Source organism: Asterias amurensis, chromosome 19 (genome assembly GCF_032118995.1).
Source record: "Asterias amurensis chromosome 19, ASM3211899v1".
NCBI classification, from domain to species: domain Eukaryota; kingdom Metazoa; phylum Echinodermata; class Asteroidea; order Forcipulatida; family Asteriidae; genus Asterias; species Asterias amurensis.
The window spans coordinates 5,427,241-5,449,888 of NC_092666.1; the positions used below are offsets into that span (position 1 = coordinate 5,427,241).

Sequence of the window (22,648 nt, forward strand, 5' to 3'; positions counted from 1 at the left end):
AAACAAAAATTATTCATACAATTATTTTTTAAAATATTTTACAATCAAACAAAATGGCACCCCTGAACAAAGATATTAACATTAATAGGGAGACCACCAACAGATAGCTCTGGCTGTATTTTTTGCTTAGCTCTTTTTAGCTTAATATATAAAAACTGTACAGAATTTTGAGATTTGTTGTATGTGAGACGCTATATTAAATACAAATTATATAAGTTATCACACAAGCGCGAGTAGAATATGAAAAAATATAGCCCTTTGGATTTTATCCGAGTTGGATATGGGACGCAGATGTGCTATATTTTTTCGTATTTCACGAGCACGCGCGTGATAACGAATTTATCTTCCAGTCTCACTTGCAACGTGCAAAATTTAAAACTTTTAAGTTTAAATTAAAAGAGCGTTAGTTCACGCGCACAAAGTTTTTAATGTAATTTTTGCACTGTCCGTATACGGAGTGTGACAAAATGCACAATATTTCACAATACGCACTGTGTAATAAAAACAGAGGAAGTAGGATATAAAACGGAGGTCGTAGCATATATGTTTTTATCCCCCTAGTAGTTCGAGCTTCTGATTGGTGGATTAGCGCGTACTGGAAGATAATTATTATTATTATTTGGTGGAGCGCCAACTTGTTAATCCGTAGGTCATTTGTTCGAGTCCCACTCTAGTCAATTTTTCAAAAATCAACCGGATTATACTCATGTTATTTTTCTATCTTGGTTACAGCCTCAACGTGTATTCCTATATGCATCAATGGTGGTGTATGTCAAGGCAATGTCTGTATGTGTCCAAACGGCTACACTGGAGATTTCTGTGAAACGAGATGTAAGTTACTTTTTTTTAAACGTTATTTCAGCAACATTTAACAGCGCAAGCGCTAGTGACAGGATGGATAAAAAACATTAAATAAAATCAAAAAGCACAATAAAATTATTTAAACAGACAAAATAGACATGACTAGACGATGACTTGAGCAAGCTAGTCGAAACAGTGAGACCAACCCAAGAACTGACTCCGCGGTAGTACAGTTAACTACGATCCTATAAGCTAAAGTAGTAGTCCCAGCCTATTTCCTTACCATCCGCCTAGGTAATAGTTAATAAGCAGGACAGTTCTTTTCAGAACTGAGAAGTCTCCCGAACACCCAAACAATCTACTCCGCGGTAGTAGAATTAAGTGAGACAGTTCTCTAAGAACAAACTCTACCTGGCAAGTAGATACACACATGGTGTTACCGCAAACCAAATATACATTGATATCTCACCATGCAATGCCTCAAATCCTATAAAACAGACAGAGATTAAAAAAGGCGAAAAAATTCTTACATCAAAACTGTTCTGAACCCATCCAAATCCAACTGCGTGTTTTGTTTGATTCTGTTGGTCTGGACGACTGCACTTGAAAACTGATCATGCTGTATACATTTGTATGGGATAAGGCGTACTACTATTATAAATCAGATTCCATAAGTTTGGGTGTTGTTTTTACTAGAATGTGTTGGACTGAGAACTGTTCTCAAAACTGTTCTGAACCCATCCAAATCCAACTGCGTGTTTTGTTTGATTCTGTTGGTCTGGACGACTGCACTTGAAAACTGATCATGCTGTATACATTTGTATGGGATAAGGCGTACTACTATTATAAATCAGATTCCATAAGTTTGGGTGTTGTTTTTACTAGAATGTGTTGGACTGAGAACTGAACTAGTTAACTGATTATGCTTTACATGGGATCGGGCATACCGTCATAATCAGAGTCCAACAGTTTGGGTGTTGAGTTCCCATATCATGATATATTTTGTACTGAGTCCTGAGTATACAGTGCTCACACACGTCGGTGTAATTATAAAACCAAATAATATGCTTTATCCCAGATGCAAATTTAAACATCTATGAAGATTTTTGTTCTTATCGCTATTAATGTCTTCTTTTTGTTACTTTGTCTTGCCAGTAAGCTACTGCCCGATCCGATGTCTGAATGGAGGTTTATGCGACTACGGTAGTTGCGTTTGTCAACCTGGATATGTGGGCAGCTTCTGTCAGATCGCCAGTGAGAACTTCTTTCATCCTTTTTTCTTTTTTTATTGGTCAATTCGTTATTTGAGATTGAAGATTGTGGATAAGAAGACACACAAATTATTTACAAGCTATTTGAGGAAATGACAAAATCATGAAATTAAGAAAACTGGAAAAATGTGAACGATAAGTTCTAATACAATTATTAGGTTTCAAATCTACTCTAATCCAAATCACAAACTAGAAAAGATTTGAAGAAACTAAAAATATTTGAAGGGTTTGGGTAATTTTTGTAACACAAAACACAGTGTCTACAGGTTTACACAAAACTTACACCGTTTGAAGATAACGGTAGTAGAAAGTGTACCTTAAAATATTAGTTGCTGAGGTGCTGCAGTTTTTGAGAAATGAGTAAAACAACGTTTTTACATGCAACTTTTTTACATGCTAAAATAATTTTTTGTCTCATGATCACTGAGACGAAAAGTTTAATGTAAATCTGTGGACATTGTGTTCTATGTCCTACTAAAAGTACATAGACCCTTTAACTATGGAGTTTCCTGTAATACACAAAACATGGCTCCCTCTGAAGCAATGTTGTTTCCGAGAAAGAAGTAATTTTCCACGAATTTGATTTCGAGACCTCAGAATTAGATTTTGAGGTCTCGAAATCAGGCATCTGAAAGCACACAACTTCGTGTGACAAGGGTGTTTTTCTTCCATTATTCTCTCGCAACTTCGACGACCGATTGAGCTCAAATTTTCACAGGTTTTGTGCATATGTTGAGATACACCAAGTGGGAAGACTTATCTTTGACAATTACCAATAGTGTCCATTGTCTTTAAAGCCATTGGACACTTTCGGTAAACAGTATTGTCCAAAGGCCCACACTTCGTGTATCACAACTTATATATAAAATACCAAACCTGTAAAAATTTACGCTCAATCGGTCATCGGAGTCGGGAGAAAATAATGGGAAAACCCATTCTTGTTTCCGCACGTTTCGCCGTGTCATGCCATGTGTTTACTATAAATATGTAATTCTCGTTGTCAAGAATTGATAATTGTTTCAATGTTTTCTCAAAAAGTAAAGCATTTCATGGAATAATATTTCAAGAGAAGTCTTTTACCTTTATCTTCTGTAAACCCTGTAAGTTATTTGTAAATTTGTGAACTTTTTTTTTTTTTTTTTTTTCTGTTCCGAAAGTGTATAATGGCTTTAAATGATTTATGTTTGATCTGATTGGTTGATTTCTAGTTGGTGATGAGTACATCGTTCGTCTAAGCATCCCTCGAGATCAACGACCAACTTTAGGCACAACCATCTCTATCGTGTGCGAAGTGTTTGAAACAGCTAACGATGGTACCCCTGCACAAGTGTTCAGTGATACACCCCTATTAGCAGAATGGGACGTTCCTGATCCAGTAAAGCCTCCATTGTTACAAGGAGTGCCTATTGATGGTAAGTCGGCATAATAGGGGTGTTCAATATTTATCTGAATGTGCCATAAGTTTAAGCATACACATTTTTCTCTTCCGTTTGATAAAAAAGAAAACTATGAAAAGGCCGCTGCCTTGTTTGGAACTTGTAATCACTGGCATAATTCTCGGGTGGGATTTAATATGTGTGTGTCTTTATCACAGAACTTGAGAAAGTACTGAGTATACCGTGATAACACACATCGGTGTTAGGGTAAAACCAAAAGATTCATTTTTTTATCCCCGATGCAAATTTAGCATTTATTAAATATTATTAAAAAACAAATAATAATATTCTTTATCCCCGATGCAAATTTTACATCTCTTTTTTTAAATGTCCTCATTTCATTGTAACAGTAAAAACAATCCCTGTCAGTGTGTAACCAGCGTAGGAAGAACAAAGCCAAACACTTCAACAAAGTATTATAACAATATTTGATGCAGATTTAGCATTTATTAAATATTATAATATTTTGTTGAAGTGTTTGGCTTTGGTCTTCCTAAACTGGTTACACATTGGCAGGGATTTTTTGTTACTGTTACTATGAAATGAGGACATTTTAAAATAAGAGATTAAAAATTTGCATCGGGGATAAAGAATATTATTTTTGTTTGTTTTACCATACACTGATGTGTAAATGGTGTTGGAAGCTTTGCATGGTGCACTTTTGGGCGGACAAGAACAGCTTCGATCCTTCCCGCCCAAAAGTGCATCCCTCCAGCCATACATAAGCTCCACCACCTCCAGTAGTCCAGCATTCTCCTGGAAGACGAGCAGAGTATACTGTTCGAAATGCGAGACCAAACCGGCTCTTTTCAGAGCTAACACTCCCTCAAAAGAGTTTTTACCCATTGTTGTACCCGCAAGTTTACTATTAATATTTATATTTATAGTTGCTCTTACACTGATGTGTGTTAGCACTGTATACTTAGTACTTTCCCCGAGTCCCAAAAACATAGGATTCGAACTGCCTCTAGCTACCGGGCAATCTCGGTAGTCTAGTTGGTAAGACACTGCTCTAGAATTGCAAGGGTCGTGGGTTCGATTCCCACCCGAGTAACATGCCTGTGATATATTTTGTTCACAGGACTCGGGAAAGTACTGAGAAACACATTGGTGTATTGGTAAAAAATCCATTTAAAAAAAAAAAAAAATATATTTTAACTTTGTAGCTTTCTAGAAAGACTCTGCTAGGGTCGAAACGTTAGGGCATGACCTTTTTTTTTTTTTGCATTTATTAAAAGTCTTTTTGGTTGGTGTAAGCAGTTTGCAACATCTAATTCCATGTTTGTGTTTTTGTTTTTGTCAGGAATGGTAGTTCCAAGCGAAGGTGGTACTGTTAAAGTCCGACAGATCTTACCCTCTGCGTCGTTACTCACGATTACAAACTTCCAGCCAGCGTTCACCGGTAGCTATAACTGCTCTACGGGATCACGCACAATCAGCTACTTCCTGAGTAAGTTTGAGTAACTTAATATATGGGTGCGTTCGTTTAGCTTCCCCGGGTTGACCCTGGTCTGCCCCCGGTACGTTTGAATAGCTTTGACGTCATTCCATGGGCTCATCCGGGTCAGCCCCAAGTGCCCTGCTTGTTGAACGAGTCACTTGGTGCTGGCCTAATGTGCATGCCTTCACCACGAGAGGAGGGTGACTGTTCGGTTAGGTCTTGTCGGGGGCTCACCCTAATGAGCACCGCGGGGTCGACACAGGGAAGCTAATAGAATGCACCCTATATTTTGTTTGCGGTAACACCATGTGTGTCTCTATGGTAGAGTTTGTTCTTAGAGAACTGTCTTTCTTCTACTACCTCGGAGTAGATTTATCGGATGTTCGGGACTTTTCAGATCTGAAAAGAACTGTCCTGCATTTTAACTACTACCTTAATATATATATTTGGTTCGCGGTAACACCATGAGTGTGTCTACTTAGAACTGTCTTTCTTTATTCTACTACCGCGGAGTAGATTTATCAGATGATCGGGAGACTTCTCAGTTCTGAAAAGAACTGTCCTGCTTTTTAACTACTACCCGGGCAGAAGGTATAGAAAATTGGCTGGGACTACTACTTCAGCTTATAGGATCGTAATTAACTGCACTACCACGGAGTCAGTTCTTGGATTGGTCTCAACGTTTCGACTAGCTTGCTCTAGTCATCGTCAGTAGTAACTTCTTCTCTTTTTATACTTCTGCTTCTGCTTCTTTACTGTGTGTGTAGTCACGCAGAGATAGTGTTGACAGCGCAGAAAGATAAATAGTTTGTGAATGGTTGGGCACGGTTTGGATGTCCTTGAAGTTTACTTCAGCCAGTGTCTTACGGTCTTCGCTTCCTTAGTTGATGAAATGTTGCTGTTTGTTTTACCTTTAGGTGTTAGGTGTTTTGCATTGAAAAAAAAACAAAAAACCACAAGGTCACCAGATTTGTCTTGTCTTGAGTTTACTGGCCCAACACTGAAATCACTAGCCTCAATAATAATAAAAAGTAATTATAATAATAATATTACAAGGTAATTATAAAGCGCTCTAACTAACAGGGGAAAGTACCACAGCGCTGTACACACAATTAGCAAAAAGCACAGAATAAAAAAAATAAGCAAACAAATCAGTTGAACAAGTGGGTTTTGATCGACTTCTTGAAGACTGCTAGTGAGCTGAGTGGCGGATGCTGTATGGTAAATTGTTCCAGAAATTTGGGGGAAGCAGCGTGGAAGCTTTATTCCCCCCTAGTGGTGCGTGATTTGGGGATGGCAAGTAGTCTGGTATCGGTAGATGAGCGGAGGTATCTGTTGGGTTTGTACAACTGAATGAGTTTCGTTAGGTAAGAAGGCGTAGAGACGGTATTGAGACATTTGAAGACCAGTGTAAATGTAAAATTTGAGCCCTGTATAAGAATTACTATTCTTCTTCTAATTATTAGGTGTTGAGTGTTTACCACCCTGTATGACTGAAGGAGCCTGTGTCAACGGTAGATGCCAATGCTATCCTGGGTTTTATAGCAGAGATGTTTGTCCTAAATGCGCTCTATAAGAACTAACTATTATTATTATTCTTGTTATTAGGTGTTGAGTGTTTACCACCCTGTATGAATGAAGGAGCCTGTGTCAACGGTAGATGCCAATGCTATCCTGGGTTTAGCGGAGATGTTTGTGAAATCCAACCGCCTGAGATGATAAGTAAGTATTAGTCATTCTACATGTATAATCCTTTATCTACTCACTGTGCCCAATGTCATAAAGAGAAAGCGGTGCTTAGCAAATTTCTCTGCTAAGCAGTCACAACCAATGCCAGTCACAAACAATATATCTTATATATTGTATTTTGGCTGGTAACCTGTTTCTGCTCAGCAAGATTTGGTTGTGCTAAGCAATTTTAAAAAAAAATTGCCCCAGAGTTACAACCACCAGAACCTTGCGTCCCTTACACTCTCAAGAGATAGTTCCCTTCAATTTCACAGATAATGAAAGTAGTTCTGATTATAGATGGATTCATAACAATTGCTAGGTGAACCCACTGAAACCCACCCGACCCTACATACACTCACACCCACAGCAGAGTCCAGCATTCTCCAGAAGTCAAAACAGATCGAAACGTTGTTCTTCTCAGAGCCACCACTGTTGTGATATGGGACTACTTTATCCTGTCCATGTATATTGTACACCACTGTGTTAGTCTTATGAAAGAATAAAGACCTTGGTCAGGAGATAGGAAAGCAACCATCGTATATCGCCTTAATTAGGCCGTGTCCGAAACGACGACTTCGGCTACAGCTACGTCTAGATCAGCGCGTCTACCAGTGTTGAAGAATAGGCAGACGCGCGCGATCTAGCCGTAGCTGTAGCCGAAGTCGCCGTTTCGGGACACGGCCTTACTTCCTAGACTCATATCACTTTATGTTGGCAGCGGTGGGATATACTCAATCACTCAATGCCTGCAATCGCTCAACGGCAAAAGCCACTACTAGCCAAAGAGATTTTAGATGGTTTCATTGCAAACCTTACTTACTAAGAGTTTTCCTTCATGCATAGCCGGAAGTCTTATCTTGATGGTTATTTTTTACCATGCATTGGTTGTCTTTGTTTTTAGACAAGAATTGTCGTTATGGCTGTGCTAATAACGGAACCTGTAATGATGGGATATGCCTCTGCCCTCTTGGACTAAATGGAGACTATTGTGAATTTGGTAAGAAATAAACTTGAAAATCTACTGTGTTACAACTCTTTTGCTGGACTTCCTTCCTTTACTTTTATCTTGTCATGCTTGTGACATTATTTTTCATCTTGTGGGTTGGTTTGGTTCAAATTCCAGGCATACAACTTTCAGCTGATATCCTTGTTTTTGTGGTTTAGCAGCTGTTCCATTAAGAATTGAAATCAACTGGCACTCGTAAGCAATCTGCGCTTCCATCCCTTGGTTTTCATGCCCTATTTAATTTTGTTGGTTTTCCGTTATTTGGGTTTGCCACATGCAGAACATCAAGGTATTTTCACACAAACTTCAAGTTGACAGCGGGTACCAACCACAAGGGACACGACCCTCAGAAGTCTGAGAATCAATTCATGCAATCCTTTCTCCATTTCAAATGTTTTTTATTGATTTCTAACCAACAGGGGCATTTCACGCAAATAATTTCACAGGAAGTTTACCATTACAATTCTGGATGTCATTACCAGAAAGATTTAAAGGAACGTTACAGAATTGGTTTTGGGTTGAAAAAAGAAAAATTGACTAGAGCGGGATTTGAACCAACGACCTCCGGTTTAACGTGCCGGAGCTCTACCAATGTTAAACCGAAGGTGGTTGGTTCAAATCCCGCTCTAGTCAATTTTTCTTTGTTTAACCCAAAATCATTTAAAAATGTATCCAGTCAGTTGAGAATTGGTTTTGCTGACAAAACAGTTGCACTTTATGTAATCCACCAGATACACAAACTGACAAACTTGTAGAAGTTTGAGATGGATCAGCCATCTGGGTCCCGAGAAAAGAGTGAAAAACCGAATCACATTTTTGCATTGCATCGATGCAAAAAGAAAAATGAATAAATTGTTCACTGAGCGATTAACTCCAAACAAAATATGACATTTAAGACAGTAATATTTCATGGGACGTTTTCTACTTTCATCATCATTAGACTGCGTAAGTTTTATGTAAATCTGTGATCTTCACGATTTTTTGTTCTTTTTTTTCTTTTGAGTGGAGCTCTAAGACTCCGTTTATTCATCACCAGTTAAAACAAAGTACAAACATCTTCAATGGAACATTAACACATACTGTTAGATCAATACATTAAGGATACAAGAGGCTAGTTAAAAGACAATGAACAAAGGTGATATTACCAATTCTGTAACGTTCCTTTAAACAAAATAAATTACTGAGATATTCACAATAATCCGAGAGTTGTATTAATTACTTGATTGTATTTTATACTTGTAGATTCCAGAGAGTTGATCAACGACCCATGTAAATGTTTGAATGGTGGAACCTGCGCCCAAGGGACATGTATATGCCCCAATGGATACTCGGGAGGACAATGCCAAATTGAAGGTAAGTCACCAGACTATTCTAGGTTTCATTTTCCTTCAGTCCTGGGTAGTGGGATGGCTACTGCAACGTCACAGCTTAAGTTTATGCCAACTGAGGTTGGAAAACTATGAAAAGCCATAAAATGCAAAGCCTAAATATACTGCCAAAAATAAAAACTCACAAAATTCTCAATAAATCTGAAAATTTGGCAATGCCGGCATGGCAGATTTTTAAAATTTTGGACAAAAAATACAAACTCACAAATTTCTCAATAAATCTGAGAATTTTTGTTGTATTTCAAGTCTGCACTGGTATAATGTCTTCAGTAGTTCGTTCTGTATCATTTGGAACCATAAAATCACCTGAAGTTTTTTGACCCCAAATCTGAAAATTTGCCCATTCCAGCATGGCAGATTTGTTTTATTTTGGACCAAAGATTTATTTCACAAAATTCTCAATAAATTCGAAAATTGTGCTTATATACCCAGACTGCACTAGTAAATTGTCTTCAGTACATGTAGTTCTGTTCTGTATCATTTGGAACCGTAAAATCACTGGAACATTGTTGACAATGCCGGCATGGCAGATTTTTTTAAATTATGGACCAAAAATCCAAACTTCTTAAATTCTCAATAGATCTGAAAAATTTGGTTTTATACCAAGTCCACATTGGTAAAATGTCTTCATTAATTGTTCTGTATTATTTGGAACCATAAAATCATCGGAAAAATTTTCACCCCAAATCTGAAAATATGACCATGTCGGCATGGCCTGGTTGAGTTTGACAAAGCAAGCAGTCATGAGATGTATTTTCTTTAATTAAAAGTTAAGAATTTTGACACAACATCTGTTTAACATGAATGTTTTGATAACAATTTGCCGTCCACATGTATGCCAACTGCAGTTTGTTTATCAACAATGGAAAGGTCTATACATGTACCTAAGGCTTTTGTCAAGAACTTCAGTTTCAATACCTTTTCTTTAAAAGTATAATCTTTCAATAATTTGCCCAAATGTGTACACATTTTTTTAAGAGGTAATCACCTTGTGACAGACATGCCGCATTATCCTGTATTATTATTATTATTATTATTATTATTATTATTATTATTAATCACTTAACTTTCCATTCCCGAGTCCTGTGAAAAAAATATCACAGGCATGTTACTCGGGTGGGATCCGAACCCACGACCCTTGCAATTCTAGAGCAGTGTCTTACTAGCTAGACTACCGAGGTTGCCCGGTAGCTATAGGTAAATATCCACCTGATATTGATAATTGATTTTTTTTTTTTTACCCATACACCGATGTGTGTTGGCACTGTATACTCAGTACTTTCTCGAGTCCTGTGAAAAAAATATCACAGGCATGTTACTCAGGTGGGATTTGAACTGCCTCTAGCTACCGGGCAACCTCGGTAGTCTAGCTAGTAAGACACTGCTCTAGAATTGCAAGGGTCGTGGGTTCGGATCCCACCCGAGTAACATGCCTGTGATATTTTTTTCACAGGACTCTGGAAAGTACTGAGTATACAGTGCTAACACACATCGGTGTATGGGTAAACAAACAAAATTAATATTCTTTATCGCCGACGAAATTTAACATCTATTTTATTAGGAGCAACTATAAATATAAATATTAACAGTAAACTTGCGGGTACAACCATGGGTAAAAACTCTTTTGAAGGAGTGGTGGCTCTGAAAAGAGCCAGTTTGGTCTCGACGTTTCGAACAGTATACTCTGCTCGTCTAAAGCAGAGGACGAGCAGAGTACACTGTTCGAGACGTCGAGACCAAACCGGCTCTTTTCAGAGCCACCACTCCTTTAAAAGAGTTTTTACCCATGGTTGTACCCGCAAGTTTACTATTAATATTTATATTTATAGTTGCTCTTATTTTCCACACCATGCAAAGCTTCAAACACCATTTATCTATTTTATTGTTCTTGTTTTGGTTAGATGACGTTTGTAATCCACCCTGCCAGAATGGAGGTACATGTCTAGATGGTCTGTGTTATTGTGACATTGGTTTTGTGGGATTCTACTGTGAGATCAAGGGTAAGTAGTTAATATCAATCCACTTTCATATTAGATCAAAAGGAAACAACTTTAGTATGAACAAGATTAGTTAATTAGTTAGTTTTTGGTCACCAACTACCTACATTATATACACAATGTACGATTTGAATTATAATTAATATCAGCAGCCGTCGATTTCACCAAACTCTTCCTAACTTAGGATTAATCTTAGGACTCAGGATGAGTCCCAGCCCTGCACTGTAGCATGCAGACCTTAAGATTAATCTTAAGTTAAGACGAGTCACTCGTCGTAACTCGAGATAGGATTAATCCTAGCGTTTCGTGAAGTCGGCTGCAGGACTCAAAATAACCCACTGCACCCACAGCAATTGCCGCGGTGCCCTGTGCTTTTGCTGTGGTGCCCATTTGAAAAGTTTTAGTACAAACTTATGTTTTCCTGATAGAAGTGCCCTTTACCAGTTGAAAATTGCTGTGCCCCAATAGCAAAGTTCAATGCATGCACTACACACACTTTGTGTAGTTACATTTTCCCATAAAAGTGGCCATTACCAGAGGAAAATTGATGTGCCTCTTCGAGAGCGGAGTTCAATGCCTTCATCAGTGCTGTTGGATTTATAATAAAGATAAAATTAAACAAAAAACTAAAAAAACTATTTTGCAGTAATATTTAAATATGGATCTTAAAGACATCAAGCATTATTTGAAGGAATTTATGGCGAAACATATTTTACTCAATATTGTCTAAGTAACTTTTGCTAAATATTAATGTGTTTTACTAAATTTTTGTAACGTTTAACCACTTTTTAATTAATTGTTATATTATTTTTTTCAGCTTGTCAGTTGCCATGTGAGTTTGGTGATTGCATCGCTGGTGTCTGTGTGTGTGATGAGGGATACAACGGGCCTCAGTGCAACTTGTTGGGTAAATTGACACATTTATCTGGTAAACCGACTTAAACAGTTTGGGTAGTTTTGGTCTGATACAAAACACAAGCGTCCACAGTTTTAAATAGGGGAATCAATGTGTGGTGAAGAGGTTTTTAACTAGTGGTTTAATCCCAACGAGGCCTGGTGCTTGATAATTTATCAAGACGAAGTCGAGGTAAATTATCAAGAACAAGGCCTCGGTGGGTTTAAACCACTAGTTGAAAACCGATTCAACACACTTTGATTCCCATTCATAAATACCTTTTCGGTCAAAAACATCAACATCTTTTGGTCAAAAGGTAAAATAAATGCAAAAATTATAATTGTTCAATGATTTCTTTCAACACAACACCCCTCCAGCTATGAAATGGTAAAGCCCTCCGCAGCTCTCGGGTAAACAACTCCTTAAAAGGGAATGCTGTGCGCGTTGCGCGTATCGCGTGATGTGGCACAACTGTTTCAGCCGTTGCTCTCGACCAATAGGAATAAAGAAACTGTCTAATAAGAACAGGTGCAAGCTCGCGTGTCACGCCCATGTTTCAACACTTTTTACTGGTCATAAACAGTGGTTTATACTGGTTTATACACACCCACGTGACGTGCTCTCCACCAATAGGAATAGCAAAACCGTCTGAGGTATTTATAAATTAAACTTACATGGTTGAAAGATAATGATAATAGAAAGCTTCCCTTAAAATATTACTTGCTGTTAAGTTCACACAAATAATTTTTGTCTTGATTAATTTAGCATGTATAACAAATTTACGTGACTCTCCTGAAAATATTGCTCGGTGATATTCATTTGTTTTTTCTTTAAAAACTTGATGACTAATAAAGCTGAAACTTATAAGGTAAATTGTATTACATACATCTTCATTTACCGTGAGTAGAGATTCATGTCATGTCGAAAAATGTCATCTACAAAAGGTATCAAAACCCATTAGGTGTTGGAACTGCTCAGTCTATCTTTTAATAACACATTGGTAAATCTTTTTTAATTTCAGATACATTTATTTAATGTCGGCATCAATCAATACACAGTGTGATAATATTGCTTGAGTAAACATTATAACAACTTGTACAAATGAAACTTGATCCAGTTATTAAACAATAATTAGATAATAATCTGATATTAACATGTAGGAAAAAGGAGAAGCAAATGCTTTACGTCCCCCCTCATAGAGACACAAAAAAACATATACAAGGAAAACGATACCGTTACAAACACAATTAAATACGGACATGGACATTTTATGCATGAGTGAGACTGCGCAGAAATAGATAAGTACTTACTCATAAATTACTTTCATTGGCAACAGAGTGCAATGGTAAATCTTTGAAAAACACACTTTTTTTTTCCTTCTTTTTCTTATTTTTTTTCTTGATGTGGAGTTATATTACTCCGTTTATTCAACATTCATCAGCAAAGGCATACATCAAATAAACACACTATCAAAGGACACTCCAGTAAATACTTCTAATATATAACAGGCACAGTAAGTAACAGAAGCTCAGAAAATAACAATAATAATAACAAAAAACAAAATAATTAAATAGTTAAATGAATACCTCTATTATATATACAATTACATGTATCTACAATTTAGCGTGGCTCGGGAATCACGTGGTTCGGTAAAAAGACAATGCTGACAACAAAAAACACACTATTTGTTTTTATATCTTGGTGTTTCTTTATTTTCATATCTTGGTGTTTTTATTTCAGAGTGTCAATTGGCGTGCCTTAATGGAGCTGAATGCGACAACGGAACTTGTAGATGCCAACCTGGTTTCACAGGAGCTCAGTGTGATCAAATTGGTAAATAAAAATACTCACTTTCAATATTTTAACAAATTATTGATAATATACTGACATGTTCTCCTATACTCTTCTATATATTCAATGTAGAAATTACCCTCTTAAACGCACTGGACACTTTTGGTAATTACTCAAAATAATTGTTAGCATAAAAACTTACTTGGTAACAAGCAATGGAGAGCTGTTGATGGTACAAAACATTATGAGAAACGGCTCCCTCTGTGGTACTCTTTTTTGAGAAAGAGGTAACTTCCCACTCGAATAATAAACTTCTTCATCTGAAGCCTTTTATTAATAATATAATATAATATCAAAGTCTTATCGTCGCACGTACATGTATCTACCAAACAAGGTACTCAAGGCGCTGAGTATATAAAACTTTCAGAAAGATAGGTTATTGCAGTGGTGCATTCTGAGACCCAATGGGAGACTTTGGAACGCTAGGTGGCAGCAGACCTACCAGGTATATTTCCATTGTTTACGTAGCTCTGAGCATGCACACATTACCGAGAACAATGGAATTTTACCTGGTAAGTCTGCTGCCACCAAGCGTCCCAAAAGTCTCCTATTAGTTACGCATCTGTATTATGCATCTGCATCTGTATTATGCATCTGAAAACACACAAAGTTGTGCTACAAGGGTGTTTTTCTTTCATTATTCTCTTGCAAATTCGATGACCAATTAAACCCAAATTTTCACAGGTTTGTTATTTTACACACATTTTGGGACACATCAAGTGAGAATACTGGTCTTTGACAATTACCAAACGTGTCCAGTGCCTTTTAACAAAGTGTGTTTATTTTCAATTTCTTCCTAATAATTGGGATGTTTCTTCCTCATATTATACACGGAGCATGCTGTTGAACTATTTCTTTTCTTCGTCAAATGTTTTTCAAATTTCTTCTTTGTCGATCTAATTTTTGTGAAAATAACAATTATTAAATAAATATTTTCTATTTAATGCCTTTCTAAATCTTTTCTAGTCACTGAGCACAGATTCTGAATGTTAAATTTATAAGTGATATGAGAATAGTTATCCATAAAGCCCGGCTCATACTTTCTGCGAATGCGACACGATTTTTGACATCACATGGCTGTTTTCACAGCGAATGTTTTGCAGAAGTCAACTGATGCGAATGATTTGTTGTGACATTGTGACGTCAAAATTCATATTAACAATAATAATAAATAATAAAAAGACTAATGCGCACATATCCACCCTGCTGGGGGTTCAAGGCGCAGTAAACACCAAAAACAAGAAGAGAAGATACTTGAGTACAAAGACAACATCTAAGATTAAGTGGAGGAGAGTTCCAGATGCGTGGTGCAGTTGAAGAAAAAGACCTGACATCCCAGGAGTGTCGAGACTTGGGTTCAATGAGGGGAAGCATGGAACTTGATCAAAGATTCCTTGATTGAGTGTAAATATTCGCATTCGCAAGAAGTATGAACCGGGCTGTACTCTTTGATCTGTCGGTCTTTTTGTTCACATAATGTATGCAATTTCTCTGCTGTTAATTTATTTATCTGTGATTCCCATAATTGGCTAACAACTCGTCTATAAAAATGTTTGTTTGTTTGTTAGTCAGTGTGTGCAAACGGGTAAGAAGTTAGCCCGCTTGTTTGTTTGTTTGTCTGTAGATTGTTTGTTCCCTTGTTTGAACGGAGCTACATGCGTAGAAGGCATTTGTGAATGTGCTTTAGGATTTACCGGTAGAGAATGCACGGAACTTGGTGAGTAAATGCATGAAAGAAACTAAAACACTAAAACCCTTTTCACATGACAGAGTCAAACTAGTGTCCTTGACCAGTTGTCTTGACTAAGGACGTTGGTCGAAGTCGAACAAGACTGTTCACATGGTGCAGAAACTTAATTATTGGGGAGGTAGTGCTTTCTGCTCTACCAGCCAGAGTTTGGATTGATGATACTCAAGCCTACATCCGTATGGACTGTAAAAGGGGTAATCCGGTTTCAGCCCTAGGAGTAGGTGGCAACGTTCTATGAAAACAAAATTTGTAGCCCACACCTTGAAGTGGCCTTCAGGCCTTGTGTGTCTGGCGACTTGCATAAAAAAATATAAAAAAATATCTGCACAGCTGGCTTAAACATTATATTCTTTATAGGACCACGGATTCTCTGCTCATTGCACTCGTGTGAAAAGGCCTTTATTCGCCATCATTTTGATTTAAATAGAAACCCCCCCAAAATGCTGTCTGTACACCCACAGGGTAATCTTCCTTAGCTAAAATATAAAATCCTGTGAGCACAAAAACTTGAAAAGGTTACCAGCCAAAATGCCATAAAGTTGCTGTTGCTACGACTGGTACCCCACTCACTTCTTGCTTAGCTATTCTGCTTAACCATTTAAAGCAAATATTTAGCCTATTACAGCAGCCATTTGAAGCATTATGTACAGCATTCGCTAGGTTTTTTCAATTTTTCTTTTCCTGTGAAGTTTTCCTTGTACTTGTGTATATTAATGCTAGGAAATTGTCAAAGACTAGTCTTCTCACTTGGTGTATCTCAACACATACATAAAATAACAAACCTGTGAAAATATGAGCTCAGTCGGTCGTCGAAGTTGCGAGATAATAATGAAAGAAAAAACACCCTTGTCACACAAAGTTGTGTGCTTTTCTGATTTCGCGACCTCAAATTCTAAACTTGAGTTCTCGAATCAAATTCGTGGAAAAATACTTCTTTATCGAAAATCTATGTCACTTCAGAGGGAGCCGTTTCTCACAATGTTTTTTAGCATCAACGTCTCCCCATTACTCATTACCAAGTAAAGTTTTGTGCTTATGGTTATTTTGAGTAAGTACCAATAGTATCCACTGCCTTTAAGTGTAGTATTTTTATTTTACACACATTGAAGGCACTGGATAAATTACTCAAAATAATTTTTAGCATAAAAAAAACTTGGTAACAATTGCAATGGAAAGCTATTGATAGTAAAAATCATTGTGAGAAACGGCTCCCCCTGAAGTAATGTACTTTTTTGAGAAAGAGATAATTTTTGTACTCAAATAGTAAAAGACTTCAGCTGAAGCCTTTTATTAGGCATCTGAAAACACATAAATTTGTGCCACAAGGGTACTTTTTCTTCTATTGTTCTCTCTTGCGATTTCGATGACCAATTGGGTTCAAATGTTCACAGATTTGATAGCTTATGCATATACTGGGATACACCAAGTGAGAGTACTGCAGCCGATTTCACGAAACGATAGGATTAATCCTAACTCGAGTTAGGACGAGTAACCCTTCCTAACTTAGGATGGGTTCAATGCGTCCTACGTATTTGGATACGGGACTGAACCCGTCCTAAGTCCTAAGATTAATCCTAAGTTAGGAAGAGTTTGGTGAAATCGACGGCTGGTCTTTGACAATTACCAATAGTGTCCAGTACCTTAAAACATGCTTATAATTTCTCCTTTTGGTGTCTGTGTATGACTTACCAGTCTTTTAGTTTGTTAGTTACAGAGTTACTTTGGTATGGTCAAAACACAGGTATATTAATGTTCAACATACTAACTCAAAACCTACTGGATTTCAGTCCATTGAGTTGTCCCCCTCCAAAAGTAAATTTTGATCACAGTTAATATTGTGAAAGTAAAAACTTGTATCATGTAAGATCCCTTTTGTAAACATAGTTACATAGTTCATTGATTAACTTTTTTTTCCTTTTTTCGTTTCATTTTTAAAAATAATATTATTTGATTTTGTTTCATTTTTTTTCAATTTCTTTGCTTTATTCTTGTCTTTTGGACCATAAAGTCAGAACAGTTTATATTTGAACACATTCAGTGATATTTAATAGAATAGTAACTGATGAACAATGATTTGTAATTCTACAAATACATACTTACAATAATGATGTACTTTTTATATGAACCCATTTTGCACCAATATGTTAGTATTGGTTAAGATTTGTTTACTGTATTTTTTAAAAAGACCCATTTTGCAGTATATGTGTAAGGGTCTATGTACTTTTTAACACAAAACACAATGTCCAAAGATTTACAATAACCTTACATAATGTAGTTAGAAGATACTGATAGTAGAAAGCTTCCCTTAAAATATGTACTGAGGTGCTGTACATGTAGATTTTGAGAAAAGAGTAAAAAAATATCACAAAAATAATTGTTTTGTCAGTTATAGCATGTCAAAACAGACTAACCAGTTATGATATGTTATGGTATAATATCATAACTGGTTAATAGGTTTTTACATGCTAAAATAATTTTCGGCTCACTGTAAGTTTAATGTAAATCTGGGGACGTTTTGAAAAAGTACCCAAATCCTTTAATAGGTGCGTTCGTTTAGCTTCCCCTGGTCGACCCTGGACTGCCCCCGGTGCGTTCGAATAGCTTTGACGTATTCAGGAGCTCACCCGGGTCAGCCCTCAGTGCCCTACTTGTGGGTGGGTCACTTAGGGGCTAGCCCCAGGTGCATGACGTCACTACGAGAGCGGTGAGTGGTCGTTCTTGTCAAGGGCTCACCCGAGTGAGCACTGCGGGGTAGTCCCAGGGAAGCTAAATGAACGCACCCAATATTTGTTGTGATTTTTAAAATTTATTTTTGATATGGACCCATTTTGCATTATACATGTACATGTTAATTTTTGTTGTGATTGTTTACATCAGCTTGCATTCTACCGTGTGTACATGGTATTTGTGTGGAAGGAGAGTGCCAATGTTTTACAGCATTTGAAGGGGAACAATGCGACAAACGACGTGAGTATAGTTTTTTAATAGTTTTAGTTTAGTTTTAAATATTAGACTTTACACTGGCATAAAAATATACAAATCGATACATAAAGATGCAAAGAATTAAAATAGCCAAAAAATACTAAGCCAGTAACAGGTAACCTGGGCCAAATTTCATGGCTCTGCTTACCGTAAGCACACAATCAGCGCTTACGGAAGCAGGGAATTCTGTGCTTACGGCAAGCATATATCACGGGTTAGCGGAGAATTTGGGCTTCTGTGCATGCGTACTCTACGTTACTAGGCATTCTACGCTTACAAGGCGAGCGCAGAAATTCGGCGCTTGCACGTAAGCGGGGAATCGTGATTGTAAGCGCAGAATTCGGCGGTAAGCAGAGCCATGAAATTGGGCCCAGCACCTCTACAAACCTGTCCTGCCACAAATAGACCTTAAGAATACAGATATAAAATATCGAGAACATAGTTTGTTTTTATCTTTACAAAAGTCATTTCCCTACCCTTTCATTCCTTTTTGAGCTTTATATGCAGCTTTTTGTGCTATTTATTTATTATTGATATCCAACAGCGGATACCTGCCATTTACTGGTATCATTAAAAACAGATAAAACTATGTATAATAAATGTATTATATATATAAAGTTCAAAATTACATTAGATGTTTTTTATTTTGTTTTCTTAAGATGGCCTCGAGGTTTCACTGAGCTACACCTACAATCTTGTCTAGGCTACTGTCCAACTATCTTTTAAACATCTTAAGAAAAAATTCTTTCCCTCTTGAACTACATTTGTTGACTCCATTTTGTAATGGTATAATTTTATCATCTTTTTAAATTTTTAATTCTCTGTATATTTCCCTGCATTTTGACCCTTGGTCGCCATTGGAAATATGTTTATAAAGAATAAACCATTAATGAATGAGTTATAAAAAAAAGACTGAATGTGTTAACATTGGTTGTCCGTAGCTGGGACAGTTTTTACCAGTGATTGCTAAGTTGTATTTTACCTTCGGAATGGTGCCGAGGGCTCCACCCACTATGCATGTACTTTTACTTTTACCTGCCACATCTTACAAAGTTCCCTGGCAAGTCTTGGTACTTTTGGATCTTTTCCCTCTCATTATTATTTAATAGATGTTACATTTGCATCGGGGATAAAGAATATGAATTTTTGGTTTTTACCCATATACACCGATGTGTGTAGCACTGTATACTCAATACTTTCCCGAGTCCTGTGGAAAAAAAATCAAAGGCATTTTTTACTCGGGTGGGATTCTAGAGCAGTGTCATACCAACTAGACCACCTAGATTGCTCGGTAGCTAGAGGCATGTCAAATCCTATGTTTTAGCAGCGGGTACTGCAAACGATTTAATAGATGTTAAATTATTCTTCTAATTATTGTAGGTTGTATTCTGGAGTGCCTTCACGGTGGACAGTGTGAGGATGGAGTCTGTATTTGCCCAACCGGCTATGACGGACCAAGCTGTCAAAATACAGGTATATACTCACACGTTTTTAAATTTTTTATTATTATTTTAATTTGATATGCAAGGCGCCTGACACACAAGGCCTGAAGGCCACTTAAGGGTGTGGGCTACAATTATTTTTTTCCCAGAGGCCGTTGCCACCTACTCCTAGGGCTGTAACAGGGTTACCCCTTTCACAGTCTATATGGATGTACATGTAGGCGAGGGTATCATCAATTCGAAGCCTGGCCGGTAGAGCAGAAAGCACTACCTCCCCAATTTTATGTAGCAAGTGTCACGACGGGGATCCAAACCACACCCTGCTGATCAAACACCAGTGCTTGAATCCGGTGCTCTTACCCGCTCGGCCATGACACTGCCACATCCATTTTCGTAGTTACTTTCTGCCCAATCGGTGTTTTCCACTTTTACTAATGACAAGGGCCCAATGTCACAGAAAAAAAAATATTGCTTAACAATTGTCTGCTAAGTAGACTTCTCTCTTCTTTCACCTCAGCTGCACCATCACTGTGGAACAATCTCAGTCTCAATATCCGTCAAGCTAACCTCTTCTGACTCAGTCAAATCTCTTTTAAAGACTTGTCTCATTGTGGTTTAAGCTTCGTGCACTTAGAAATGCCAGTGTGAAGCACTTTATAAATGTTATTATTTGTAATATTATTGTTTATATTTGTAAACAGATTTTCAATAATTCATCTTTTTCTTGAATCCAGTTCCATACATAGAGATCATTCCGGATCAACTGGATGTCCGTTATGGAACACAGTTGTCATGGCGATGTGTTTATCATAATGGCACTGGACAGCCCTTCTGGAGGAACCCTAACCAACGTTTCATTCAACAATCATTCTCATGTGAGAAAATTCAATTCTATATTTTGTAGTGTTTACTCTTTTTTTAGTTTGGAGTGATTTTTATGCCCCGTGGCGAAGCCTAAGGGGCATATAGTCTTTGCCTTGTCCTTCTGTGTGTGTGTGTGTGTGTGTGGGTGGGCATGTCCACGCATTCAAACCGAATACTTATTAGACTTGAGAGAGGGTTATAACAAAAGGGATCCGGGAAAAAGTCACACCGAGGACGCCTCGATTCAATTCCATGAAAAATCAATGGAGATGCCTTAACCATCTTAGGAGGAAAAACACACTGTTAACATGCATTTTTATTCCTAGGATGGTTTAGGAAAATGCCTCAACCATCCTAGGATAAAAAAAAACAAAGTTACCATGTATACTTTATTCCTAGGATAGTTAAGGAAAATGCCTCAACCATCCTAGGATAAAAAAACAAAGTTATCATGTATACTTTATTCCTAGGATAGTTAAGGAAAATGCCTCAACCATCCTAGGATAAAAAACCCAAAGTTACTATGTATATTTTATTCCCAGGATAGTTAAGGAAATGCCTCAACCATCCTAGGAGGAAAGACACAGTTACTATGACTTTTTTTTAATTCTATGATAGTAAAGGGAATGCCTCAATTATCCTAGAAAATTATCCTGATGGCATGTTTTTAGAATCTAAGCTAAGTTCAGGGAAAACCGCAAGCATTATTAGGAGGAACATTGGATGCACCTTTTTGTTTAAACTCAGGACGAGATAATTGAGGGAGAAACAAATTGGATTTTTTTTTTTTTTTTTTTTTTTAATAATCTAGATGTAGACCCATGCGAACTCGAATTTAGGATTGCTGCTAAATTGTATTTTGTTTACTTGGCGGATGGCAGTGCTATTGATGACAGTCTCTTAAATCAACCTATTATGATACTGTATCACTAAACGAGCCATTAGAAAGCTGCACCAACTTTTCACTGATGTTCCTATACATGTATGACCCATTTCACGTACCGTCATCGTTACATGTACAATAATGTCCGTTGCACCATTTCGGTAGTCAATGTCCATAGGTTAAACAGTGTAGTGCTTATTTTAGGCTATGTGGCATTTACATGCTAAATCATGGAATTATTTATTTTGGGATTGTTGAAATGCATTACATTGTACATGGTACTGCTGCACCTTACATTACCTGAAAGGTTTGTTCAAGTCAATGAGTGAGGGTTTACATACTAAAGAATTATTATGGGTGGATCAAAACTAACTCATTCTCATGAGGGAGTACTCCTAACTGGTTAAAGACACTGGACACTATTGGTAATTGTCAAAGACTAGTCTTAAAGGGAAGGTACACTATTGGTAATTGGCAAAGACCAGTGTTCTGACTTGGTGTTTCTCAACATATGCATAAAATAACCAATCTGTGAAAATTTGAGCTCAATTGGTCATCGGAGTTGGGAGAAAATGATGAAAGAAAAAACACGAATTGTTAGACGAATTTGTGTGCTTTCAGATAGGAATAAAAGACTTCTAGCTTGAAGTCTTGTATTATTTTAGTGACAAATTACCCCTATTTCAAAATCTATGCTACTTCAGAGGGAGCCGTTTCGCACAATGTTTTATACTATCAACAGCTCTCCAATTCTCGAATTACCAAGTCAATTTTTAATTTAATATTTGTTTTGAGTAATTACAAAACGTGTACCTTCCCTTTAACAGTTGGTGTATCTCAACGTATGCATAAAATAACAAACCTGTGAAAGTTTGAGCTTTTTGGTCGTCGAAGTTGTGAGATATAATGA

At 37.2% G+C, this 22,648-nt stretch overlaps 1 protein-coding gene across 1 annotated transcript in view; it reads left to right on the forward strand.

The window, feature by feature from the left end:
- LOC139951513 (uncharacterized) overlaps nt 1–22,648 on the forward strand; it is a 357,017-nt gene that overhangs the window by 102,483 nt on the left and 231,886 nt on the right. The window contains exons 40-53 of the mRNA XM_071950443.1: nt 733–831; nt 1,957–2,055; nt 3,281–3,484; nt 4,812–4,958; nt 6,558–6,671; nt 7,582–7,677; nt 8,929–9,039; nt 10,976–11,074; nt 11,889–11,978; nt 13,707–13,799; nt 15,442–15,534; nt 18,445–18,534; nt 19,930–20,022; nt 20,726–20,866. Of these exons, the coding sequence (XP_071806544.1) occupies nt 733–831; nt 1,957–2,055; nt 3,281–3,484; nt 4,812–4,958; nt 6,558–6,671; nt 7,582–7,677; nt 8,929–9,039; nt 10,976–11,074; nt 11,889–11,978; nt 13,707–13,799; nt 15,442–15,534; nt 18,445–18,534; nt 19,930–20,022; nt 20,726–20,866 (1,569 nt within the window). The remainder of the gene's footprint in view (nt 1–732; nt 832–1,956; nt 2,056–3,280; nt 3,485–4,811; nt 4,959–6,557; nt 6,672–7,581; nt 7,678–8,928; nt 9,040–10,975; nt 11,075–11,888; nt 11,979–13,706; nt 13,800–15,441; nt 15,535–18,444; nt 18,535–19,929; nt 20,023–20,725; nt 20,867–22,648) is intronic.